The 27,227-nt window shown below is 39.5% G+C and overlaps 1 protein-coding gene across 1 annotated transcript in view; it reads left to right on the forward strand.

Annotated features, from left to right (window-relative positions):
- The window catches only part of LOC128656995 (zinc finger protein 432-like), a 96,220-nt gene that overhangs the window by 28,658 nt on the left and 40,335 nt on the right, over positions 1–27,227 (forward strand). The window contains exons 6-7 of the mRNA XM_053711208.1: positions 610–717; positions 979–1,086. Of these exons, the coding sequence (XP_053567183.1) occupies positions 610–717; positions 979–1,086 (216 nt within the window). The remainder of the gene's footprint in view (positions 1–609; positions 718–978; positions 1,087–27,227) is intronic.

Here is a 27,227-nt window from a genome sequence, read left to right on the forward strand (position 1 = left end):
CCAAGAAAATGAGGCAAACTTGATCATAGAAGTAAAATTGTATGCTCTATCTGAATCATCAAAGAAAAAATATTTTTTGATGTCCCTTTTAACACTTTGGAGTGTATGTGTGATGTGTCTAGGGCTGCCACCTCAGCCATGTTTTCCTGGACACTTATGAGTTGCACATTATTCAGGGTATACAAGATGGAACCATGTATTGTGTTTCTGGACAGCTCTATTCATATTCCATCCTGCAGCATGTGTAAAAGTTTCCAGGAAAGCATGGCTGAAGTGGCATGTGTCTGAGGGAAGCAGGACCCAGATGAGTGTATGTTTGTGACATGTCTGAGGGACGCAGGGTACAATTGAGTGTAAATATGTGAGGTGTCTGAGGGACACAGGGCCCAGGTGAGTGTTTGTGTGTGTGTGTGTGATAATCTAAGGGGCACAGGCAAATGTATGTTAGTGACATGTGTCAGGGAATCACGGCACAAGAAAGTGTATGTCTGTTGCATATCTGAGGGATGCGGGGCACAGGTGAGTGTACATGTGTAACACTCAGAAATTAAATTTTCTTGTGCAGTGCTCAACAGCTAAGATTTGACCATATTTATATGATCTATGCAGGTGATGTTAAGACTGAAGTCACACTTAATGCTGAACAGACAAATAATCTATATGTAGAGAGTCAACTTCAAGCTGTGAAGCAGGAAATCAGTGACAATATCAGTACAGGTGAGTATGTGTGTTGTGATGTATGTGAGGGATGCAGGACACAGGTGAGTGTATGTGCAACATGTCTGAGGGACACAGGGCAGGGTGAGGCTATGTGTCTGAGGGACGCAAGATATAAGTGAGTGTACATGTGTGACGTGTCTGAGGGATGCAGGGCACAGGTAAGTGTATGTGTGTGACATTCAGATATTACATTACAATTGTCTTGTGCAGTGCTAAAAAACTAAAATGTGACTATATAGATCTATTTGATCTGTGCAGGTGATGTTAAGACTGAAGCCACACTTAATGCTGAACAAACAAATGATCTGTATGTGAAGAGTCAGCAGGAAGCTGGGAAGCAGGAAATCTGTGACAATATCAGTACAGGTGAGTGTACGTGTGTGATGTGTTTGAGGGATACAGATCATCTGCCCCACTAAGCACAGGGAGGGTTTTATTAGGGGAGAGAGACTTTTTTTAAAACCCTCATCACCGTCTACACCAGAATATTTATTGTTTTAAAAGATAGATAATCCATTTTATTACCCATTCCATAGTTTTGCATAACCAACACAGTTCTATTAATACACTTTTTACCTCTGTGATTATCTTGTTTCTAAGCCTCTGTAGACAGCCCCCTTATCTCATTTCCTTTGACCGACTTGCATTTTAGCCAATCAGAGCTGTCTCTTAGGAACTCCACGTGCGTGAGCACAGTGTTATCTATATGACACACATGAACTAACACCCTCTAGTGGTAAAAAACTGTCAAAATGCCCTGAAAGAAGAGGCGGCCTTCAAAGGCTTAGAAATTAGCATATGAACCTCCTAGGTTTAGCTTTAACTAAGAATACCAAGAGAACAAAGCAACATTGGTGATAAAAGTAAACTGGAAAATTGTTTAAAATTACATGCTCTATCTAAATCATAAACGTTTATTTTGGACTAGACTGTCCCTATTAATTTACTATACTAATTTATAAATACATATAACATATTCCGCTATGTGCAGAACATTGGAATGTGAAATTATTTACAGTATAAACATAAAACCTTTATTATATATGAATATTGCATAAATATGCTTTTACATGTTTTCATATACTTAAAGGGATAATCCCTTAAAGGATAAAGGGATAATCCCTAAATTTACCCATTCCCCAGTTTTGCATAACCTACACAGTTATAATAATACACCTTTTACGTCTGTAATTACCTTGTATCTAAGCCTCTGCAGACTGCCCCCTTATTTCAGTTCTTTTGACAGACTTGCATTTTAGCTAATCAGTGCTGGCTCCTAGGAACTCCATGTGCGTGAGCACAATGTTACCTATATGAAACACATGAGCTAACACCCTCTAGTGGTGAAAAACTGTCAAAATGCCCTGAGCTAAGAGGCGGCCTTCAAGGGCTTAGAAATTAGCACATAAACCTCCTAGATTTAGCTTTCAACTAAGAATACCAAGAGAACAACACAAAATTGGTGATAGAAGTAAATTGGAAAATTGTTTAAAATGACATGCCCTATCTGAATAATGAAAGTTTGTTTTGGACTAGACTGTCCCTTTAATAAAACACATAGATGAAAATGTATCGTAGGCATTTGTGATCTAGTTTATGTAGGACTGAAATCCAAGTCTAAATGCAATGAGTGCTTCGGTCTTATTACTGTGATACATTTTGCCCCAGAAGCAATACATGTTATGTTAACTAACTAAGCCTTTTTATTTTTAATACATTATGGTTTAGAAACCATGTCCTGTTTAAGAAGTCTGTTCTGTATGTGCTTCTATAAATGGTGTAACCATTTCACACAGTATACAAGGTGAAGCCTGACTAGTGATCTATACAGTGTCATAAAAAAAACATTTTTTTTCTGCTGCATTCGTGTAGTTATTTTTATTTATTTTTTATATTTATTTATTTTTTTATTACCAGCATAGGGTACAATAATAGACTGTGAAATTATGATACACCGCGCAGGGTAAGAAAAAAAAACAAAAAACTGTAAAATTGATGAAACAATATACTGTAGTCAAGTTCAGCAATCATCAAAATCAAATACATTAAAAATTCAATGTTCATAGTTTCAATACAAGCTATATGTATAAAAACAATAACCCATCTAGCAAATATATATATGTACCTCGATGTTCGAATTTTATTATTTTATAAACTAAGCCAACTCGGGTAACCATCAGTAAACAAGAACCGAAATAAAACAACAACAAAAAAGGGTCCTACACCCCTACACCCCTCTCCCCTATTGTTGTTTATTCCAGAAACTATTAATTCAACCATGACTCTGGAAAAACTCCTGTAAGCACCGCCATACAAAAAAAAACCTGATTTCTTAAACATTGCTGTTGATTGTTTCTGAATATCTTCCGGAAAGGAGCATATGACCTTGAACCATTAGGAAAAAAAACTCTTAACGACTGTATCCTGAGCAGAATCTAAATCATATTGTTCCATACCAATCTGTGATAGGACTCTCCTGATAAATTATTTTATAGATGGGCTATATTTGGATTTCCATGAACTTAATATCATGTTTCTACCAATCAATATAGCTGTATTGATTAATTTACTATTTTCATCCCTATATGCTTTTTCATGCATGAATATTATATCTACTAGCTCTAGGGTCAGTGGTCTTTCTAAAAATGTGTTTAACGAATACGTGACCTTAAGCCAGAAGTTTCTGACTTTAGGGCATGTCCAAAAGCAATGTTTTATATCCGCTAGTGGATATGAGCACCTAAAACAACCTATTGGCTGATGTGACCATTTAGAAATTCTATCTGGGGTTAGATATGTGTTATTAATCAGACGCATATGCGTTTCTCTCTATGATTGTATCTTACTACATTTATATAGAATCTGTACACTCTAAAAGACTCTATCTACTGTAAGATCAGGAAAATATATCCTCCATTTGGAGTCAATAACCTCTAAATTTTTATGCCCCATCTCTTGTATTAGAATCTTATACCATATGGCAATTGATAGCTGTCCAGCTTTATATAAAGTAATGCCTTGTTCTAGTTTTCCTAGGGACCAATCCCTCCCATACGTCTCTACTAACTTAAAATAGTATTGTCTGATCTGTAAGTAGGCAATGAAGTCTTGGGCTGGTAATAAATATTCCTGTCTTAAAATCTCAAATGATTTAATTGTACCCATCTCTTGATCCTCTAGTTGATAATCAAAATCTAAACCTCTTTGATGCCATTTTTTGAAGATAGTAGTCACTAAAATAGGTGCAAATTCTAGATTCCCCTAGATTGGTAGACATTTGGACATATATGTATCTATCTTCAATAACTGGCCATATTTTTTCCAAGCTTTGATCACATTATAAAAAGTTTTTCTAACTTTGATTTTCTTAGGGATGTCTTTCTCAGATAAATGCAATAGCCCTAATGGGGAGAATGGAGTGATCACCTCCTTTTCGATTTGTAGATGTGTAATTACATTTTTTTCCGTGATCCAATCACAGGCTATTTTAAGCATGGATGCCAAATTAAAAAATGTAATATTAGGCATTCCCAAGCCTCCGTAGTCCCTATTCTGCATCAGTTTTTCCATTGCTACTCGCACTTTCGACCCTTTCCAGAACAATTGGCTACACTTTTTATAGAAGTTCTTTATATCTTCTTCTTTAATTAAAGGGACAGTATACTGTAAAATAGTTTTTCCCTTAATGTGTTTACAATTGCTTTTTTTACCAACTGCAGAGTAAAAATGTATGAAAATTAGCTTTTTAAGGTTTATTTGTGTATATTAATGCTCTGATTTTGTGTTTTGAAGCCACAACCTAATAAAATGGGTTGAGCTTGTACGTATAATCAGACCTCATTACTGTATCACATTGTGTACATATACCTGCTTCTTTATCTTATATCTGTCCATAAAACAATCACCAGTACTTGGAGAGAACAATGGAAAATCAACATTTTATTACCTTATCTCTGCTATATCCCACTGGGACTGTAATCTCTTCTGCTGGCTGTGTTTACAAAACTTATCTATAGCTTGGACCTGCGGCCACAAACTTTCAGAATAGGTGGGGATACCACATGCTAAATCAACTATTTCAAATGCTAATATAAGGGTAATGGAGCTCCTTGTAAACAATTTAATACACTCCAGCAGGTAAAGTGGATCATTAGGAACAAATTAAAGGGGAGAAATTTTTTGAGTAAACTGTCCCTTTAATAAAGGAAGATTTCTTTCATGTAATTAGCAAGAGTCCATGAGCTAGTGACGTATGGGATATACATTCCTACCAGGAGGGGCAAAGTTTCCCAAACCTCAAAATGCCTATAAATACACCCCTCACCACACCCACAATTCAGTTTTACAAACTTTGCCTCCGATGGAGGTGGTGAAGTAAGTTTGTGCTAGATTCTACGTTGATATGCACTCCGCAGCAAGTTGGAGCCCGGTTTTCCTCTCAGCGTGCAGTGAATGTCAGAGGGATGTGAGGAGAGTATTGCCTATTTGAATGCAGTGATCTCCTTCTACGGGGTCTATTTCATAGGTTCTCTGTTATCGGTCGTAGAGATTCATCTCTTACCTCCCTTTTCAGATCGACAATATACTCTTATATATACCATTACCTCTGCTGATTCTCGTTTCAGTACTGGTTTGGCTTTCTACAAACATGTAGATGAGTGTCCTGGGGTAAGTAAATCTTATTTTCTGTGACACTCTAAGCTATGGTTGGGCACTTTGTTTATAAAGTTCTAAATATATGTATTCAAACATTTATTTGCCTTGACTCAGAATGTTCAACTTTCCTTATTTTTCAGACAGTCAGTTTCATATTTGGGATTATGCATTTGAATTATTCATTTTTTCTTACCTTCAATTTGACTCTTTTTTCCCTGTGGGCTGTTAGGCTCGCGGGGGCTGAAAATGCTTCATTTTATTGCGTCATTCTTGGCGCGGACTTTTTTGGCGCAAAAATTCTTTTCCGTTTCCGGCGTCATACGTGTCGCCGGAAGTTGCGTCATTTTTTGACGTTATTTTGCGCCAAAAATGTCGGCGTTCCGGATGTGGCGTCATTTTTGGCGCCAAAAGCATTTAGGCGCCAAATAATGTGGGCGTCTTATTTGGCGCTAAAAAATATGGGCGTCACTTTTGTCTCCACATTATTTAAGTCTCATTTTTCATTGCTTCTGGTTGCTAGAAACTTGTTCTTTGGCATTTTTTCCCATTCCTGAAACTGTCATTTAAGGAATTTGATCAATTTTGCTTTATATGTTGTTTTTTCTCTTACATATTGCAAGATGTCTCACGTTGCATCTGAGTCAGAAGATACTACAGGAAAATCGCTGTCTTGTGCTGGATCTACCAAAGCTAAGTGTATCTGCTGTAAACTTTTGGTAGCTATTCCTCCGGCTGTTGTTTGTATTAATTGTCATGACAAACTTGTTAATGCAGATAATATTTCCTTTAGTAAAGTACCATTGTCTGTTGCAGTTCCTTCAACATCTAAGGTGCAGAATGTTCCTGATAACATAAGAGATTTTGTTTCTGAATCCATCAAGAAGGCTATGTCTGTTATTTCTCCTTCTAATAAACGTAAAAAATCTTTTAAAACTTCTCTCCCTACAGATGAATTTTTAAATGAACATCATCATTCTGATTCTGATGACTCTTCTGGTTCAGAGGATTCTGTTTCAGAGATTGATGCTGATAAATCTTCATATTTATTTAAAATGGAATTTATTCGTTCTTTACTTAAAGAAGTATTAATTGCTTTAGAAATAGAGGATTCTGGTCCTCTTGATACTAATTCTAAACGTTTAGATAAGGTATTTAAATCTCCTGTGGTTATTCCAGAAGTTTTTCCTGTTCCTAATGCTATTTCTGCAGTAATTTCCAAAGAATGGGATAAATTGGGTAATTCATTTACTCCTTCTAAACGTTTTAAGCAATTATATCCTGTACCGTCTGACAGGTTAGAATTTTGGGACAAAATCCCTAAAGTTGATGGGGCTATTTCTACCCTTGCTAAACGTACTACCATTCCTACGTCAGATGGTACTTCGTTTAAAGATCCTTTAGATAGGAAAATTGAATCCTTTCTAAGAAAAGCTTATCTGTGTTCAGGTAATCTTCTTAGACCTGCTATATCATTGGCTGATGTTGCTGCAGCTTCAACTTTTTGGTTGGAAACTTTAGCGCAACAAGTAACAAATCATGATTCTCATGATATTATTATTCTTCTTCAGCATGCTAATAATTTTATCTGTGATGCCATTTTTGATATTATCAGAGTTGATGTCAGGTTTATGTCTCTAGCTATTTTAGCTAGAAGAGCTTTATGGCTTAAGTCTTGGAATGCTGATATGGCTTCTAAATCAACTCTACTTTCCATTTCTTTCGAGGGTAACAAATTATTTGGTTCTCAGTTGGATTCTATTATCTCAACTGTTACTGGTGGGAAAGGAACTTTTTTACCACAGGATAAAAAATCTAAAGGTAAAAACAGGGCTAATAATCGTTTTCGTTCCTTTCGTTTCAACAAAGAAACAAAAGCCTGATCCTTCATCCTCAGGAGCAGTTTCAGTTTGGAAACCATCTCCAGTCTGGAATAAATCCAAGCCTGCTAGAAAGGCAAAGCCTGCTTCTAAGTCCACATGAAGGTGCGGCCCTCATTCCAGCTCAGCTGGTAGGGGGCAGGTTACGTTTTTTCAAAGAAATTTGGATCAATTCTGTTCACAATCTTTGGATTCAGAACATTGTTTCAGAAGGGTACAGAATTGGTTTCAAGATGAGACCTCCTGCAAAGAGATTTTTTCTTTCCCGTGTCCCAGTAAATCCAGTGAAAGCTCAAGCATTTCTGAATTGTGTTTCAGATCTAGAGTTGGCTGGAGTAATTATGCCAGTTCCAGTTCCGGAACAGGGGATGGGGTTTTATTCAAATCTCTTCATTGTACCAAAGAAGGAGAATTCCTTCAGACCAGTTCTGGATCTAAAAATATTGAATCGTTATGTAAGGATACCAACGTTCAAGATGGTAACTGTAAGGACTATCTTGCCTTTTGTTCAGCAAGGGAATTATATGTCCACAATAGATTTACAGGATGCATATCTGCATATTCCGATTCATCCAGATCATTATCAATTCCTGAGATTCTCTTTTCTGGACAAGCATTACCAATTTGTGGCTCTACCGTTTGGCCTAGCTACAGCTCCAAGAATTTTTACAAAGGTTCTCGGTGCCCTTCTGTCTGTAATCAGAGAACAGGGTATTGTGGTATTTCCTTATTTGGACGATATCTTGGTACTTGCTCAGTCTTTACATTTAGCAGAATCTCATACGAATCGACTTGTGTTGTTTCTTCAAGATCATGGTTGGAGGATCAATTTACCAAAAAGTTCTTTGATTCCTCAGACAAGGGTAACCTTTCTGGGTTTCCAGATAGATTCAGTGTCCATGACTCTGTCTTTAACAGACAAGAGACGTCTAAAATTGATTGCAGCTTGTCGAAACCTTCAGTCACAATCATTCCCTTCGGTAGCCTTATGCATGGAAATTCTAGGTCTTATGACTGCTGCATCGGACGCGATCCCCTTTGCTCGTTTTCACATGCGACCTCTTCAGCTCTGTATGCTGAATCAATGGTGCAAGGATTACACAAAGATATCTCAATTAATATCTTTAAAACCGATTGTTCGACACTCTCTAACGTGGTGGACAGATCACTATCGTTTAATTCTGGGGGCTTCTTTTGTGCTTCCGACCTGGACTGTAATTTCAACAGATGCAAGTCTCACATGTTGGGGAGCTGTGTGGGGATCTCTGACGGCACAAGGAGTTTGGGAATCTCAGGAGGTGAGATTACCGATCAATATTTTGGAACTCCGTGCAATTTTCAGAGCTCTTCAGTTTTGGCCTCTTCTGAAGAGAGAATCGTTCATTTGTTTTCAGACAGACAATGTCACAACTGTGGCATACATCAATCATCAAGGAGGGACTCACAGTCCTCTGGCTATGAAAGAAGTATCTCGAATTTTGGTTTGGGCGGAATCCAGCTCCTGTCTAATCTCTGCGGTTCATATCCCAGGTATAGACAATTGGGAAGCGGATTATCTCAGTCGCCAAACGTTGCATCCGGGCGAATGGTCTCTTCACCCAGAGGTATTTCTTCAGATTGTTCAAATGTGGGAACTTCCAGAAATAGATCTGATGGCGTCTCATCTAAACAAGAAACTTCCCAGGTATCTGTCCAGATCCCGGGATCCTCAGGCAAAGGCAGTGGATGCATTATCACTTCCTTGGAAGTATCATCCTGCCTATATCTTTCCGCCTCTAGTTCTTCTTCCAAGAGTAATCTCCAAGATTCTGAAGGAATGCTCGTTTGTTCTGCTGGTAGCTCCGGCATGGCCTCACAGGTTTTGGTATGCGGATCTTGTCCGGATGGCCTCTTGCCAACCGTGGACTCTTCCGTTAAGACCAGACCTTCTGTCTCAAGGTCCTTTTTTCCATCAGGATCTGAAATCCTTAAATTTAAAGGTATGGAGATTGAACGCTTGATTCTTGGTCAAAGAGGTTTCTCTGACTCTGTGATTAATACTATGTTACAGGCTCGTAAATCTGTATCTAGAGAGATATATTATAGAGTCTGGAAGACTTATATTTCTTGGTGTCTTTCTCATCATTTTTCTTGGCATTCTTTTAGAATACCGAGAATTTTACAGTTTCTTCAGGATGGTTTAGATAAGGGTTTGTCCGCAAGTTCCTTGAAAGGACAAATCTCTGCTCTTTCTGTTCTTTTTCACAGAAAGATTGCTATTCTTCCTGATATTCATTGTTTTGTACAAGCTTTGGTTCGTATAAAACCTGTCATTAAGTCAATTTCTCCTCCTTGGAGTTTGAATTTGGTTCTGGGGGCTCTTCAAGCTCCTCCATTTGAACCTATGCATTCATTGGACATTAAATTACTTTCTTGGAAAGTTTTGTTCCTTTTGGCCATCTCTTCTGCCAGAAGAGTTTCTGAATTATCTGCTCTTTCTTGTGAGTCTCCTTTTCTGATTTTTCATCAGGATAAGGCGGTGTTGCGAACTTCTTTTGAATTTTTACCTAAAGTTGTGAATTCCAACAACATTAGTAGAGAAATTGTGGTTCCTTCATTATGTCCTAATCCTAAGAATTCTAAGGAGAAATCGTTGCATTCTTTGGATGTTGTTAGAGCTTTGAAATATTATGTTGAAGCTACTAAATCTTTCCGAAAGACTTCTAGTCTATTTGTTATCTTTTCTGGTTCTAGAAAAGGCCAGAAAGCTTCTGCCTTTTCTTTGGCATCTTGGTTGAAATCTTTAATTCATCTTGCCTATGTTGAGTCGGGTAAAACTCCGCCTCAGAGGATTACAGCTCATTCTACTAGGTCAGTTTCTACTTCCTGGGCGTTTAGGAATGAAGCTTCGGTTGATCAGATTTGCAAAGCATTAAGCAGCAACTTGGTCCTCTTTGCATACTTTTACTAAATTCTACCATTTTGATGTATTTTCTTCTTCTGAAGCAGTTTTTGGTAGAAAAGTACTTCAGGCAGCGGTTTCAGTTTGAATCTTCTGCTTATGTTTTTCATTAAACTTTATTTTGGGTGTGGATTATTTTCAGCAGGAATTGGCTGTCTTTATTTTATCCCTCCCTCTCTAGTGACTCTTGTGTGGAAAGATCCACATCTTGGGTAATCACTATCCCATACGTCACTAGCTCATGGACTCTTGCTAATTACATGAAAGAAAACATAATTTATGTAAGAACTTACCTGATAAATTCATTTCTTTCATATTAGCAAGAGTCCATGAGGCCCGCCCTTTTTTTGTGGTGGTTATGATTTTGTATAAAGCACAATTATTCAAATTCCTTATTTTATATGCTTTCGCACTTTTTTATCACCCCACTTCTTGGCTATTCGTTAAACTGAATTGTGGGTGTGGTGAGGGGTGTATTTATAGGCATTTTGAGGTTTGGGAAACTTTGCCCCTCCTGGTAGGAATGTATATCCCATACGTCACTAGCTCATGGACTCTTGCTAATATGAAAGAAATGAATTTATCAGGTAAGTTCTTACATAAATTATGTTTTTGTAGGAGAAATAGTATCTTCGGAAAAATAATCATTTTAATTAGTGTGTAAGTGGAAAATATTTCCATCTTTCCAGCTTGTCTGTAATTGATTTCCAAAGTTTGTTGTAATTTATCTTGTACCAATCTGCCGGATCTCTACTTGCATATATACCCAAATATAGCTTCACTAGCTAATCTACAAATATGTGCTTAACAATACCTGACTAACATGTTTTTGTCAGATATCCCTTTGTGGCGTGCATTTGCCCTCAATTATAAGATATTAATGAAATGCTTGTTTTTAAACTAATTAAAGGGGCATAATACTCATATGCTAAATCACTTGAAACTAATGCAGTATAACTGTAAAAAGCTGACAGGAAAATATCACCTGAGCATCTCTATGTAAAAAAGGAAGATATTTTACCTCACAATCTCCTCAGCTCAGCAGAGTAAGTTCTATGTAAAAAGTTATACTCGGCTTCTCCCAGCTGCAGGTAAAAAAAATTAAAAAAAATGAAGAAATGAACAGCAGCCAATCAGCATCAGCAGTGCTGAGGTCATGAACTCTTACTGTGATCTCATGAGATTTGACTTAACTCTCATGAGATTTCATAGTAAGCTTCCTTTACCTGATTGGTGAAATAATATGAGAGTGCACGATGCTCATCCCCTAAGCTGTCACAGGACAGACACACTAAAATGCTGCTTAGAAATCCTTTACAATGGGATGTGGCTACTGAGGAACTTTTGAGGTAAAATATATTTCTTTTTTACATAGAGATGTTCAGGTGATATTTTCTAGTCAGCTTTTTACAGCTATTCTGCATCACTTTCAAGTGTTTAAACATTTGGGTATTATGGCCCTTTAATAGCTGACTTCAATGTGTAAAAAAGTTGTTTCTTGTTTGATTAAACAAAAATTTATAAGCTCTCTATTAGCCCTTTAGAATATATTTACAATCAATAAAGAGTATCCCTTTGTTATTTAATAAACTATTGGAAAACCTCTCATATAGTCCTCTAGCCCTGTCCGACTCGTATTTAATACATATCAACAAACCAGCAATTTAAAGAAAAAAGAAACGATATATCACAGGGGTGAACAGTATCTGTTTCTATATAGAGCCCCCCATACAGGTTTTCACCCAATAAACTTCCAAAGTGACCAGCCAGTTTCTAGATATTTTTCTCCAAACTTGTTTAAACCCAAACAAGACAGGCTCAGATGAAAAGGGATGTTAGTCTCTCAGTTCGTTTTCCAAGCTTTTAATACTTCCAAATAGCCAACCTTATATTCGTCCCTTCTATCTTTTTTTTTTTGTACCATGATTTCCTTTATTGCAGCCCCATTCTTTGTCATCCTAAATATGTCATTGTTCACGGGCTGATTTTCTTTTAGTTACACCTTAGCCTCTTTTCCTTCTTTTCTTTTTCCATTTCCTTCTCTCTTGAATCACTCTTAATAGGTGGGTAAATCCTCCCCCTGACCAAGCTTATCGGCTCCTGTGTTCTTAGCGATGGCGCTAACCTATGCAGTCAGGTTATACACCCTCGGATCCCCTTGACAAGTTAATATGACAAAAGAAAAAGTTACTTATCTTTTTTCCCTCTGATGAAAGGAGCTCCTCTGCAGCGATGTCTGTGCTTTATGGTTAAGCAAGATGACCAATCAAGGGTTCTCCTTTTGCGTCAACCTTTCAGCTGTACTAATGGAAAGAAAAATAATCGATACCCATGTAAGTATGGGCCCAGCTCTGACACACTTGTCTGTACGGCTCCAGGGGGTCTTTTTGCGGCTAACAAACCAAGTGCTGGCTCTTTTTTTGGCTCACCTCCTACTCCACCGGATGTAAAACAGTGTCCAGAGTATGAACGCTTCCTGCTGCAATTTCGAGCTTCGGTGGAGATTATGGGAGGGTCCTGTGCCTGCAAATTATGCCTTTGTGTATGAGCCCCGCTTCTTTGGTCTCCCTGCAGCACTATGGTACTTCTGGCGTTACGTCGGTGGTTGTAGCTTCCCAGACTGTCCCTGACAAACGGGACAGGGCGACTCACCCCAGTGCTCCTTGTTCCTGTAAGCACTACGGGGCCTTTCTGCATCAGCTTGAATGGCGTGCGTTCTCCCTCAGCTGAACGCTCTGCTACACGTGAGCGTAGATCCGCCTTCCGACCACATCGCATTCGTGTAGTCATTACCTACCTTTAAATCATCTGAAATAATAATTACCAAGTTGCGTTCCTCTTCTGTTCCTGGTAGTAAAGTTTGATTAAAGGGCCATTACAGTACCTCATAAAGGGGTTTAAGACCATTAAAATACCACTTACATTCTGTATAGAACTACTGGTCCTTACTGGAAACTGCTGCTGACCCAATCATCTGCGCTAGTCACACAGCTGGGTCAGCAGCGGTTTCTGCTCAGGACCAGCAACTTTTTTGTGACTCCTAAGCTGTACCTTAAATATATATTTAACCCCTTTGTGAGTATTAAAGTGAAGGTCAATTTTGATGAATTAGTGCCCGGTTTTTAATAATCCTATTAAAAACAAGGGCACTTTAATTAATCAAAATTGACATTTCACTCGTTTTTCTTAAAAAACGTACCTTTTAATCCTGCTCCATCACTTCCTCCGCCCGTCCCAAGCTGTCTTCGCGGGTCCAAAATGACGAATCCGGCTTCCTCCATTCACGGTGTTGCATGAGGCCAAAATCCCCCGGGGGGGGAAGCCGTGATTGGAGGAAGCCAGATTAGTCAATTCTGACGTCTGCAGAAGCTTCCGACGGCCGGGGAAATCGCTGGAGTGGCTACCAGGATTAAAAGGTAAGTTGTTTTTTTAAGAAAACGAGTGAAATGTCAATTTTGATGAATTAAAGTGCCCTTGTTTTTAATAGGATTATTAAAAACCGGGCACTAATTTACCAAAATTGACCTTCACTTTAATACTCACTTTAAACTATTTATCAAGGTCTGTCGGACCTGATCCGACAGTGCGGATCAGGTCTGACAGACCTCGCTGAATACGACAAGCAATACGCTCGCCGTATTCAGCATTGCACCAGCAGCTCACAAGAGCTGCTGGTGCAACGCCGCCCCCTGCAGACTCGCGGTCAATAGGCCACCAGCAGGGGGTGTCAATCAACCCGATCGTGCTCGATCGGGTTGGTTTCCGGCGATGTCTGTCCGCCTGCTCAGAGTAGGCGGACAGGTTATGGAGCAGCGGTCTTTGTGACCGCTGCTTCATAACTGCTGTTTCTGGCGAGCCTGCAGACTCGCCAGAAACACAGGGCATCAAGCTCCATACGGAGCTTGTTAAATAGAGCCCATTGCATCAATGAGTTGTAAGTAATAAAATAACATGCTCTAACAAACTAGAGCATACATTTTTTTCACTATAATGACTCTTTAAATCATTAACCCACTTTTTCTTTTTTATATCCTAAATTCATGGTATTCTGCAATTTTTACTTTTAGATACCAGTCATTTGCTACCTTTATTTTTAAATGTTATTCATTTTGTTTCAAAAATATCAATGTCAAGGGTTGAGGGTTACTTACTGGAGGAAGGAGCGGTCAGTCCTCCAGTCAGTGTGGTCTTCCTGGGTCCTGAAAAGGACCAGCTTCCAGCAGTGAGAGTCCCCATCAATCTTCTGCACCGCTCCGGTGGACAAGATCTAACACGCAGACCTGTGGGTCGCAGCCTGCTCAGTGTATTACTATTCTTAAAGGACCACTAAATGCAGAAGAATTGCATAATTAATAAATGCACAATGAAAAGACAATGCAATAACACTTAGGGGTCAATTTATCAAGCTCCTGAAGGCTCGCCGGAAACAGAAGTTATGAAGCAGCGGTCTAAAGACGGCTGCTCCATAACTTGTCCGCCTGCTCTGAGGCGGCGGACAGAAATCAACCCAATTGAATACGATCGGGTTGATTGACACCCCCTGCTAGCGGCCGATTGGCCGCAAATCTACAGGGGATGGCATTGCACAAGCAGTTCACAAGAACTGCTAGTGCAATGATAAATGCCAACAGAGTATGCTGTCGGCATTTATCGATGTGCGGCGGACATGATACGCTACATCGTATCATGTCCATTCGCACATTTAATAAATGTATTCCTTACTCTGAATTTCAAATAACCTGTCAAATTTATTTTTTCTCCCTTTTTTTGGGACCTTGTACCATGTGAAATACCATGTGAACTACATCAGCCAATCACAGACTAGTGTGAGCTTGTGCACATGCTCAGTAGGAGCTTGTTCCCCAGAAAGTGTGAATATAAAGAGACTGTACAATTTGATAATGGAAGTAAATTGGAAAGTGTCTTAAAACTGCATTTTCTATTTGAATAATACATTTATTTTGACTTGAGTGTCCTTTTAAGTGATGTCAGGTCAGGCAGACATCCAAAACATGTATCCTGGGAAGTCGGTTTTATTGAGAGAACTGCAGGGGTATAAATAGCACTTCTTATGTCACACAATAAAAACTCATCCTTTAGACATTCAACAATTAGCAGTCAGAATTGAGACACTGTAACCAATTAGCAGCCTGATGGTAAGCCAGCCAATAGCAGAAAGTCTACTGCAACAGTTCCTGATTGGTTATTAACTTTACTCCTGAATGGCTATAACAAAACCATCAATGAAATGTATGTGTTTCAGCCAATCAGAAGAGTGCCTACTTACTATGAAATTTAACATTGAGTTTGCCTGGCTGCAGATTATTGGTATTTCCACTATCACTTAAAGGGACATGAAACCCAATTTTTTTCTTTCATGATTTAGAAAGAGCATACAATTATAAACAACTTTCTAATTTACTTCTATTATCTATTTTGCTTCATTCTCTTGATATTAATTGCTGAAAAGCATATCTAGATAAGCTTAGTAGCTGCTGATTGGTAGCTGCACATAGATGCCTCCTGTGATTGGTTCACCATGTGCATTGCTATTTCTTCATTAAAGTATATCTAAAGAATGAAGCAAATTAGGTAATAGAAGTAAATTGGAATGTTGTTTAAAATTGTATTCTCTACCTTAATCATGAAAGAAAAGGTTTGGATATAGTGTCCCTTTAATACATAAATCTGCCAGGGAAGGTAAGGAGTTTATTCTAGTTATTGTTTTATTAATGTTGCAGCTCCAACCTTTATTGGTAACATTATACAACACACATTTTAAAATCAATTTCCCATTATTACAACTGTAAACATTATCACCATTAAAAATTCAGGGATGGGGCATCTATGTCAATCAACACTGTTGCAAATGTTTGTATTGTGTACAAAATGCTGCACCTTCCTTAAAGTCCATTACCAGTATTACTTAAAACTGTATTAAACACAACAAGCCTCTTCAATAAACCCTGGTGTGTGCTACCACATACTGCCCCATTACATTATGTGCACTCATTAATTCAAACTCTCTGTTCTAAATTTTTCAACTGAGATTATAACCAGAGGCAAACCTAGAATTGGACTTCCTGAGGGCTATATTAATCTCAGAACCAGCAGTGTGTAGAAAATGGGTTCTGGCACCTGGAAAACGTGTTTTGATTTCTGCTCCCTGGACAGGAACACATCTCCCCTGTGTATGGCATGCACTTCTGGCACAGACAATTCTTACTTCCAGATACTTCCATAACTTTTGTGGCATCTGGGGCTGACCCAGAGGTAAAGGTCAGTTAATTTTCTTGCTATGTTCTAAAGAATCAAGGGATTTAAACAACTGCTGTATGTGGTTTACAGCATGATTTAAAACCTTGATTGACTATGTGTGTTAGGGCAAGCAGGGGTGGGATCACTGTTGTGGGATGTTCTGGTCAATCAAATGTTTCAGTAACTGCTTTGAGTGTAATCTACATCTGTTAATAATTCACATTGTTACCTGTGTTTGTTACAGACAAATGTTGCAGGAGTCTTTAAAAGGAACATTAATGGGACATGAGACACAAAAAACATGTTTATTAATTTAGATAAACCATACAATTTTAAATAACTTTCCAATTTATTCTATTATCTAATTTACTTTGTATCCTTTGTTGAAAATTATACCTAGGTAGCATTAGGAGCAGCAGTGCACTTCGGGGAGCTAACTGGTGGCTAAACATATATGACTGTTGTCATTGGATCACATGATGTGTTCAGCTGACTAAATCAAATTTATCGGAAAGTTATTTAAAATTGAATGCTCTATTTCAATCATTAGAGAAAAAAAATGGGTTTCATGTCCCTTTGAACAGTACCAATTATGGAACTGCAAGTAAAGGAACCTGCAAGTTTCTGAAACAATAGTGCTACCATGGGAGTTTATAGGGGGGCACTTGCCCCCCCCCCCCCCCTGAAATTTGCAAGCACACAGCAATTGCTCTGGGCCACTGTAAATTATATTATTAGGGCCAGTGGTGGCACAGGTACAAAGGTCTCTCAGTGACTGGCAAACTGTTCATATATTTTATATTTACTTCACATTGCAGCTGTACCGGTTGAGGCATAGCTGCTTAACTGTAATTTCCAGTTCGTGAGCATTCCCTCATTCTGAAGTTCCTGTACGTTGACTCACAAAAACGAGAGGGGCTGTGTGAGTCATCAGTTGCTAGGCTAACATTCTCTCCTCCCAGCTTGTGCTTCTAAATGCTGCTGAGCATCTGTGAAAAAGAATCACATACAGAGAGCGCCTCCTAGTGTGATATGTTGAATATTCACCTAAGTGATACCAAATAGATCTATAAAACTATAAATCTCTTAGTGGTTAGTGAGGATAAAGGAAATGTTACGTGGCTATTGAAAATAAAATGTAATCGTTTTTATCCTGTTTTCAAATAAAAATATACTGCACTTTTTGGAAGCCTAAGCTTGACTTGATCTTCCTGGTACCTGGATACCTGGGCTACTACATCCCTACCAAGGATCAGTTTGCTGGGACACAGAGTTCCCAGCCTGCGTCATTTAGCACATTTGGTGCTGCTGTCCTTGTGAGTTTAACTACAATATACAAGACACACTTTACAGACATCAGAGGATGTGTCTGTATGTTCTGATAAGGAGAATTGAGGACTTTTGCTTTCAATTTAAGATGGATAATTTAAGATCCTTGCTTAAGGAAGTTTTGTGAACTTTAGATGTTCCAGATTCTAACCCAGCTATAGATACAGTATCTCACAAAAGTGAGTACACCCCTCACATTTTTGTAAATATTTTATTATATCTTTTCATGTGACAACACTAAAGAAATGACACTTTACTACAATGTAAAGTAGTGAGAGTACAGACTGTATAACAGTGTAAATTTGCGGTCCCCTCAAATAACTCAAAACACAGCCATTAATGTCTAAACCGCTGTCAACAAAAGTGAGTACACCCCTAAATGGAAATGTCCAAATTGGGCCCAAAGTGTCAATATTTTGTGTGGCCACCATTATTTTCCAGCACTGCCTTTAGCCCTCTTTGGCATGGAGTTCACCAGAGCTTCGTAGGTTGCCACTGGAGTCCTCTTCCACTCCTCCATGACAACATCACAGAGCTGGTGGATGTTAGAAACCTTGCGCTCCCCCACCTTCTGTTTGAGGATGCCCCACAGATGCTCAATAGGGTTTAGGTCTGGAGACATGCTTGACCAGTCCATCACCTTTACCCCGAGCTTCTTTAGCAAGGCAGTGGTCGTCTTGGAGGTGTGTTAGGGGTCGTTATCATGTTGGAATACTGCCCTGCGGCCCATTCTCCGAAGGGAGGGGATTATGCTCTGCTTCAGTATGTCACAGTACATGTTGGCATTCATGGTTCCCTCAATGAACTGTAGCTCCCTAGTGCCAGCAGCACTCATGCAGACCCATACCATGACACTCCCACCACCATGCTTGACTGTAGGCAAAACACACTTGTCTTTGTACTCCTCACCTGGTTGCCACCACACACGCTTGACACCATTTGAACCAAATAAGTTTATCTTGGTCTCATCGGACCATAGGACATGGTCCCAGTAATCTATATCCTTAGTCTGCTTGTCTTCAGCAAACTGTTTGCAGGCTTTCTTGTGCATCATCTTTAGAAGAGGCTTCCTTCTGGGACGACAGCCATGCAGACCAATTTGTTGCAGTGTGCGGCGTATGGTCTAAGCACTGACAGGCTGACCCCCCACCCCTTCAACCTCTGCAGCAATGCTGGCAGCACTCATACATCTATTTCCCAAAGACAACCTCTTCTTTGGTCGACCATGGTGAGGCCTGTTCTGAGTGGAACCTGTCCTGTGAAACCACTTTATGGTCTTGCCCACCATGCTACAGCTCAGTTTCAGGGTCTTGGCAATCTTCTTATAGCCTAGGCCATCTTGATGTACAGCAAAAATTATTTTTTTTCATATCCTCAGAGTTTTTTTTGCCATGAGGTGCCATATTGAACTTCCAGTGACCAGTATGAGAGAGTGTGAGAGCGACAACACCAAATTTAAAACACCTGCTCCCCATTCACACCTTAGACCTTGTAACACTAACGAGTCACTTGACACCAGGGAGGGAAAATGGCTAATTGGGCCCAATTTGGACATTTCCACTTAGGGGTGTAGTCACTTTTGTTGCCAATGGTTTAGACATTAATGGCTATGTAAATAAAAAGAGAGAAGCGCTCAACCTGGGAACGAACAATAGCATAATAGCTTGTTCTATGGCTAGTTACCACCCTAGAAGCAGCCTCTTTTTGCTCAATATGTGCCTTTCACAGAAAAGAACTTTCCTGTAGCATATCAGTCTGATCCTGACTTCACAGTACAGTCCAGCCCCGAAATACCAGGCAATCCCTTTCTGAACAAGAGAAACGGCAAAACCCCAGACGTACGTTTCGGCCTATTGTGGGCCTCGTCAGTGAGGTGCAGCCATATCCCTCTAGGCACACTGAGCAACGGGTCCATGTCTGGATTCCCGCATCACACTTAGGGAGATTTCCCTAAGTGTCATAATTTGCATAAATAAAAAGAGAGAAGCGCTCAACCTGGGAACGAGCAATAGCATAATAGCTTGTTCTATGGCTAGTTACCACCCTAGAAGCAGCCTCTTTTTGCTCAATATGTGCCTTTCACAGAAAATAACTTTCCTGTAGCATATCAGTCTGATCCTGACTTCACAGTACAGTCCAGCCCCGAAATACCAGGCAATCCCTTTCTGAACAAGAGAAACAGCAAAACCCCAGACGTACGTTTCGGCCTATTGTGGGCCTCGTCAGTGAGGTGCAGCCATATCCCTCTAGGCACACTGAGCAACGGGTCCACGTCTGGATTCCCGCATCACACTTAGGGAGACTTCCCTAAGTGTCATAATTTGCATAAATAAAAAGAGAGAAGCGCTCAACCTGGGAACGAACAATAGCATAATAGCTTGTTCTATGGCTAGTTACCACCCTAGAAGCAGCCTCTTTTTGCTCAATATGTGCCTTTCACAGAAAAGAACTTTCCTGTAGCATATCAGTCTGATCCTGACTTCACAGTACAGTCCAGCCCCGAAATACCAGGCAATCCCTTTCTGAACAAGAGAAACAGCAAAACCCCAGACGTACGTTTCGGCCTATTGTGGGCCTCGTCAGTGAGGTGCAGCCATATCCCTCTAGGCACACTGAGCAACGGGTCCACGTCTGGATTCCCGCATCACACTTAGGGAGACTTCCCTAATTGTCATAATTTGCATAAATAAAAAGAGAGAAGCGCTCAACCTGGGAACGAACAATAGCATAATAGCTTGTTCTATGGCTAGTTACCACCCTAGAAGCAGCCTCTTTTTGCTCAATATGTGCCTTTCACAGAAAAGAACTTTCCTGTAGCATATCAGTCTGATGGACAGTCAGTCTGATATACAGTCCAGCCCCGAAATACCAGGCAATCCCTTTCTGAACAAGAGAAACAGCAAAACCCCAGAGCCCACAATAGGCCGAAACGTACGTCTGGGGTTTTGCCGTTTCTCTCGTTCAGAGAGGGATTGCCTGGTATTTCAGGGCTGGATTGCACTGTTAAGTCAGGATCAGACTGATATGCTACAGGAAAGTTCTTTTCTGTGAAAGGCACATATTGAGCAAAAAGAGGCTGCTTCTAGGGTGGTAACTTGCCATAGAACAAGCTATTATGCTATTGTTCGTTCCCAGGTTGAGCGCTTCTCTCTTTTTATTTATTAATGGCTATGTGTTGAGTTATTTTGAGGGGACAGCAAATTTACACTGTTATACAGGCTGTACACTCACTACTTTACATTGTAGCAAAGTGTCATTTATTCAGTGTTGTCACATGAAAAGATATAATAAAATATTTACAAAAATGTGAGAGGTGTACTCACTTTAGTGAAATACTGTATGCCTACTCAGAGATTAGCTAAATTCAGGCATAAATCTAAGGCACCTGAGGTTTTCCTGGTTCAATCCCTAGTGTTAGATGGCATCACAAATGAATGGGATAAGCCAGGAGTAACGTATTTCCCTTTCCCATTGTTCAAATAATTGTTTTATCTAACGGAGACTAATTTGGAGCTCTGGAGTACTATTCCTAAAGTGGATGGTGCTATCTACTTTAACTAAAAGAACCATCATTCCTTTGGAGTCCAGTACACCTGGCTGTCAGCTTTGCCGCAGTAGCTTTTTGGTGCGACTCTGATTTAGTTTCAGTTGAATATTCTCAGGAGACCATTTTCGTTCTTTTCGTCAGAACAAAAATCAAAGACTTTTTCGGGAGGCTCTGTCTCTTCAGGATCCCTGGGTACTGTAGATTGTTTACCAGGTTTATAGGATTCGATTCAGACATTGGTCTCCAAGAGGGAGGTTGCTTCTGTCTCACATTTCCAACAATCTAGAGAAAATAAATGCTTTTCTATGGTGCATAAAGGAGGTAGAGGACATGGGAGTCATTGTACCTGTCCCATCATCAGAACAGGGAAAAGGGTTTTATTAAAACCTATTCATTGTTCCAAAGAAGGAAGGCTCCTTCAGACCCATATTGGATCTAAAGACATTAAACAGGTTCTTGAGAGTCCCATCTTTCAAGATGAAATATATTAGGTCAGTTATTCCCTTGGTACTTCAGGGTCAATTCATGACGACTGTAGATCTGAAGGATGCATATCTACATATTCCAATTCATCGAGATCATTATCAGTTTCTACGTTTTGCCTTTCTAGGCTGGCATTACCAGTTTACTGCTCTGCTTTTTTTGCCTAGCTACTGCTTCCAGGATTTTAGAATGATCCTGTGAACTCTTCTTTCTGTGGTCCGGGCACAGGGAGTGGCAGTTACTCCTTACCTGGATGGTATCTTGGTTCAAGCTCCATCTTTCCCTTTAGCTTACAAAAAACAAAACAAGTTTATCTGCGACTCCTATCTTATCCTCTAAGCACACTCAGAAGGTATACCGTGATTCTCTCACACACGGTTGTATTCATATGACATACGTAAATCCAAAGAAGTCTGTATGACAAAATAATTGTCAGAATATGCATAAAAAATGTTGTGGCCACAACTATAAAACAAATTTGATCCAAGAAAGTACATACACAGTACACATAAAAACGAGCTGCAGTTTAAAATGTGATCGAACACGATTAATAAGTGAAATTAAAGCATAACTCTCTGACTCCAAACCGTTAAAATTAAGACATGTTGAGGTCTGTATACTCTATTTTAGTAGATCTTGATAAAGGCATTAAACTGCTGAAATGCGTAGAAGGGAGACTTGTTGTTCAGTAGAATTCCTGAATAGGAATACACAGTGATACTATCACACCCTTATTTTTTAAATTTGGAGCCAAATCCTGTTATGACCATTTGATTGGCTACAGGTCATGTGACCCCACCCCTGCAGCACGGTCAGTGAAGAAGCTGGGAAGAGGCTGAAAATCCACAGCAAGGAGATCCACAGCAGGCAAGTCTGACTAAGTGTGACTGAGTTTTGGGACTACACCACATACCACTACGGAGGTCCGGTAAGGCTAGCAAGTTGTGAAATTAACATTGAATTACTGACCGGTCAGCTACTTATCCACCTAGATTCTTACCACTTTTGTCCACCACTCTACCGCCTATTAGCAACATTGTATTTTATATATTTATGTTAACCTTATTCAAGTGTCAAGCAAAGTATCTAAGCACTAGAAGCGGCTGATATTAGATTTAAAGGACCAGTAAACACAGTAGATTTGCATAATCAACAAATGCAAGATAACAATACAATAGCATTTACTCTGAATTTCAAATGAGTAGTACATTTTTTCTAACAAATCTCAAAGTTATGTATATTTCCACTCCCCATGTACCATGTGATAGCAATCAGCCAATCACAAATACATATACGTATAGTCTGTAAATTCTTGCACATGCTCAGTAGGAGCTGGTGACTCAAAAAGTGTTAATATAAAAGACTGCACCTTTTTTTTTTTTAATGGAAGTAAATTGGAAAGTTGTTTAAAATGACATGCTGTATCTGAATCATGAAAATTTAATTTGACCTGAGTGTCCCTTTAAATCAGTCCTCTGTTTTTTATTTCCATCCTAGTGAGCTTCCTATGTATGGAAAGGTGATATAGAATTTCTAAAAAAGAATATTCCAACCTCAACACTTCTTAATTTTAACGGTTTTGAGTCACAGAGTTATGCTATAATTTCACTTATTAATCGTGTTTGATTAAATTTTAAACTGCAGCTCGTTTTTATGTGTACTGTGTATGTATTTTCTTGGATAAAATTTGTTTCTCTTGTTAAGTGTATCCAGTCCACGGATCATCCATTACTTATGGAATATATTCTCCTTCCCAACAGGAAGTTGCAAGAGTCCACCCACAGCAAAGCTGCTATATAGCTCCTCCCCTAACTGCCATATTCAGTCATTCTCTTGCAAGCCTCAACATAGATAGGAGGTCGTGAGAGTCTGTGGTGATTTATACTTAGTTTATTCTTCAATCAAAAGTTTGTTATTTTTAAATGGCACCGGAGTGTGCTGTTTATCTCAGGCAGTATTTGGAAGAAGAATCTGCCTGCGTTTTTCTATGATCTTAGCAGACGTAACTGAGATCCATTTGCTGTTCTCACACATTCTGAGGAGTGAGGTACTTCAGAGGGGGAATGGCGTGCAGGTTTTCCTGCAGATAAGGTATGTGCAGTAAAATATTTTTCTAGGAATGGAATTGACTAAGAAAATACTGCTGATACCGAAGTAATGTAAGAAAAGCCTTAAATGCAGCGATAGCGACTGGTATCAGGCTTATTAATAGAGATACATACTCTTATAAAAATGTGTTTTAAAACGTTTGCTGGCATGTTTAATCGTTTTTTAACGTACATTGGTGATAACACTGTAATGTTGGTATAGCCTTAAATGCAGTAAAAGCGACTGGTATCAGGCTTATTAATAGAGATACATACTCTTGTAAAAATGTGTTTTAAAACGTTTGCTGGCATGTTTAATCGTTTTTTAACATATGTTTGGTGATAAAACTTATTGGGGCCTAAGTTTTTTTCCACATGGCTGGCTTAAATTTTGCATAGAAACAGTTAACTGAAGCTTCCCACTGTTGTAATATGAGTGGGAGGGGCCTAATTTAGCGCTTTTTTGCACAGTTGAAATTACAAAATGAATTATCCAGATTCCCTCAGCAGTCCCATGAATACTACAGGACATTTCTAAAGGGCTAAAAAGACTTCCAAAATCGTTTTTAGGGAAGGTAATCCACAGCTCTGCTGTGGCAGTTTTGTTGTGTCTGTTTTTTAAAAAAAAAGTCTATGTCGTTTTTTTTTTAATCTGTTTTTTGCATTAAGGGGTTAATCATCCATTTGCAAGTGGGTGCAATGCTCTGTTACCTTATTACATGTACTGTAAAAATTTCGTTTGTTTTACTGCCTTTTTTCACTGTTTTTCAAATTTTGACAAAATTTGTTTCTCTTAAAGGCACAGTAACGTTTTATATATTTGCTTGTTAACTTGATTTAAAGTGTTTTCCAAGCTTATTAGTCTCATTATTAGTCTGTTCTAACATGTCTGACATAGAGGAAGCTCTGTGTTCATTATGTTTTAAGGCCATGGTGGAACCCCATCTTAGAATGTGTACCAGATGTACTGATTTCATGTTAAACAATAAAGATCATTTTTTGTCTTTAAAAACATTCTCACCAGAGGATTCTGTCGTGGGGGTAGTTATGCCGACTAACTCTCCCCACGTGTCAGACCTTTTGACTCCCGCTTTAGGGACTCACGCTCAAATGGCGCCAAGTACATCAAGGGCACCCATAGCGTTTATTTTACCAGGGGATTCTGTCGAGGGGAAAGTTATGCCGATTAACTCTCCCCACGTGTCAGACCCTTCGACTCCCGCTTCAGGGACTCACGCTCAAATGGCGCCAAGTACATCAAGGGCGTCCATAGCGTTTATTTTACAAGACATGGCAAAGGTGGTGAATAATACTCTGGCAGCAGTATTAGTCAGACTACCTGAAATTAAAGGAAAGCAGATAGCTCTGGGGGTAGATACAGAGCATACAGACGCTTTAAGAACCATGTATGATACTACCTCACAATATGCTTAGTCTGTGGGTGATTTTTTTTGACTCAGGGAAGATGATTTAACCTGATTCTGATATTTCTACATTTAAAATTTATGCTTGAGAACCTCCACTTGTTGCTCAGGGAGGCTTTGGCTGCTCTGAATGAATGTGTACAATCGCAGGGCCAGAGAAATTGTGTAGACTGGATAAATAATATGCAGTGCCGGTGTGTACTGATGTTTTTCCAATACCTAAAGAGGTTTACTAAAAAATTTTTTAATAGGGAATGGGATAGACCAGGTGTGCCGTTCTCTTCCCCTCCTATTTTTTAGAAGAATGTTTTCTAATAGTTACCACCACGGGACTTCTGGCAGACAGTTCCTAAGGTGGAGAGAAGAGTTTCTGGCGAGGACAGTTGTGCTTTTTAGATCCAATGGATAAAAAATGTTTATTCAACAGGGTTTTATCCTGCAGCCCCTTGCATATATTGCTTCTGTCACTGCTGCTGCGGCGTTCTGGGTTGAGTCTCTTGATGAGGCTTTACAGTTAGCGACTCCATTGGATGAATATATTTGACAAGCTTATGCTAGCCAATTCCTTTGTTTTCTGATGCCTTTGTTCATTTGACTAGACTAACGGCTAAGAATTCTGTTTTTTACTATACTGGCGCGCAGAGCGCTATGGCTTATATCATGGTCAGCTGTCGTGACTTGAATAAATAAGCTACTTAACTTCCCTTCAAGGGGCAGACCCTATTCGGGCCTGGTTTGAAGGAGATTATTGCTTATATCACTGGAGGAAAAGGTCATGCCCTTCCTCAGGATAGGAATCAAGGGCCAAAAAAGGTCTAATTTTCGTGCCTTTTAAAACTTCAGGGCAGGTGTGGCATCAACTTCCTCTAAGGCAAAACAAGAGGGAATTTTTGCTCAGTCCAAGATGGTCTGGAGACAATTGGACCTGGAACAAAGATAAGCAGGCCAAGGAGCCTGCTGCTGCCTCTAAGGCAGCATGAAGGAACGGACCCCTATCCGGTAACGGATCCTATAGGGGGCAGACTTTCATTCTTTGCCCGGGCGTGGGCAAGAGATGCCCAGGATCCCTAGGCATTGGAATTTATATCCCAGAGATATCTTCTGGATTTCAAAGATTCCCCCCCAAAAAAAGGGGAGATTTCGCCTTCACAATTATCTGCAAACCAGATAAAGAAGGAGGCATTCTTACATTGTGTACGAGATCCATCCAGTTCCAAGAGAGTAACAGGGACAGAGTTTTTACTCAAATCTGTTTGTGGTTCCCAAGGTGAGGGAACCTTCAGACCTATTTTGGATCTAAAGATCTTAAACTAATTCCTCAGAATTCCGTCATTTAAGATGGAAACTATTCGTACCATCTTAACTATGATCCAGGAGAGTCAATAGAGGACTACAATGGATTTGAAGGATGCTTATCCTCACATTGTGATGCATAAAGATCACCTTCGTTTTTCAGGTTTGCCTTTCTAGACAGGCATTACCAGTTTGTAGCTCTTTCCTTTGGGATATCTACAGCCCCAAGAATCTTTATGGAGGTTCTGGGGTCGCTTTGGCGGTCCTTAGGCCGCGGGGCATAGAAGTGGCCCCTTAGTTAGACGACATCCTGATACAGGCGTCAAACATCCAAATTGCCAAGTCTCATACGGACGTAGTACTGGCATTTCTGAGATCACATGGGTGGAAAGTGAACAAGGAAAGAGTTCTCTATCCCCAATCTCAAGGGTTTCCCTCCTAGGGACTCTGATAGATTCTGTAGATATGAAAATTTACCTGACGGAGTCCAGGTTGTCAAAGTTTCTAAATTTCTGCCGTGTTTTTCATCCCATCCGCGCCCTTCGGTGGCTTAGTACATGAATGAAATCGGCTTAATAGGTAGCGGCAAGGGACATAGTACCGTTTGCACGT

Source organism: Bombina bombina, chromosome 4, assembly GCF_027579735.1.
Source record: "Bombina bombina isolate aBomBom1 chromosome 4, aBomBom1.pri, whole genome shotgun sequence".
NCBI classification, from domain to species: domain Eukaryota; kingdom Metazoa; phylum Chordata; class Amphibia; order Anura; family Bombinatoridae; genus Bombina; species Bombina bombina.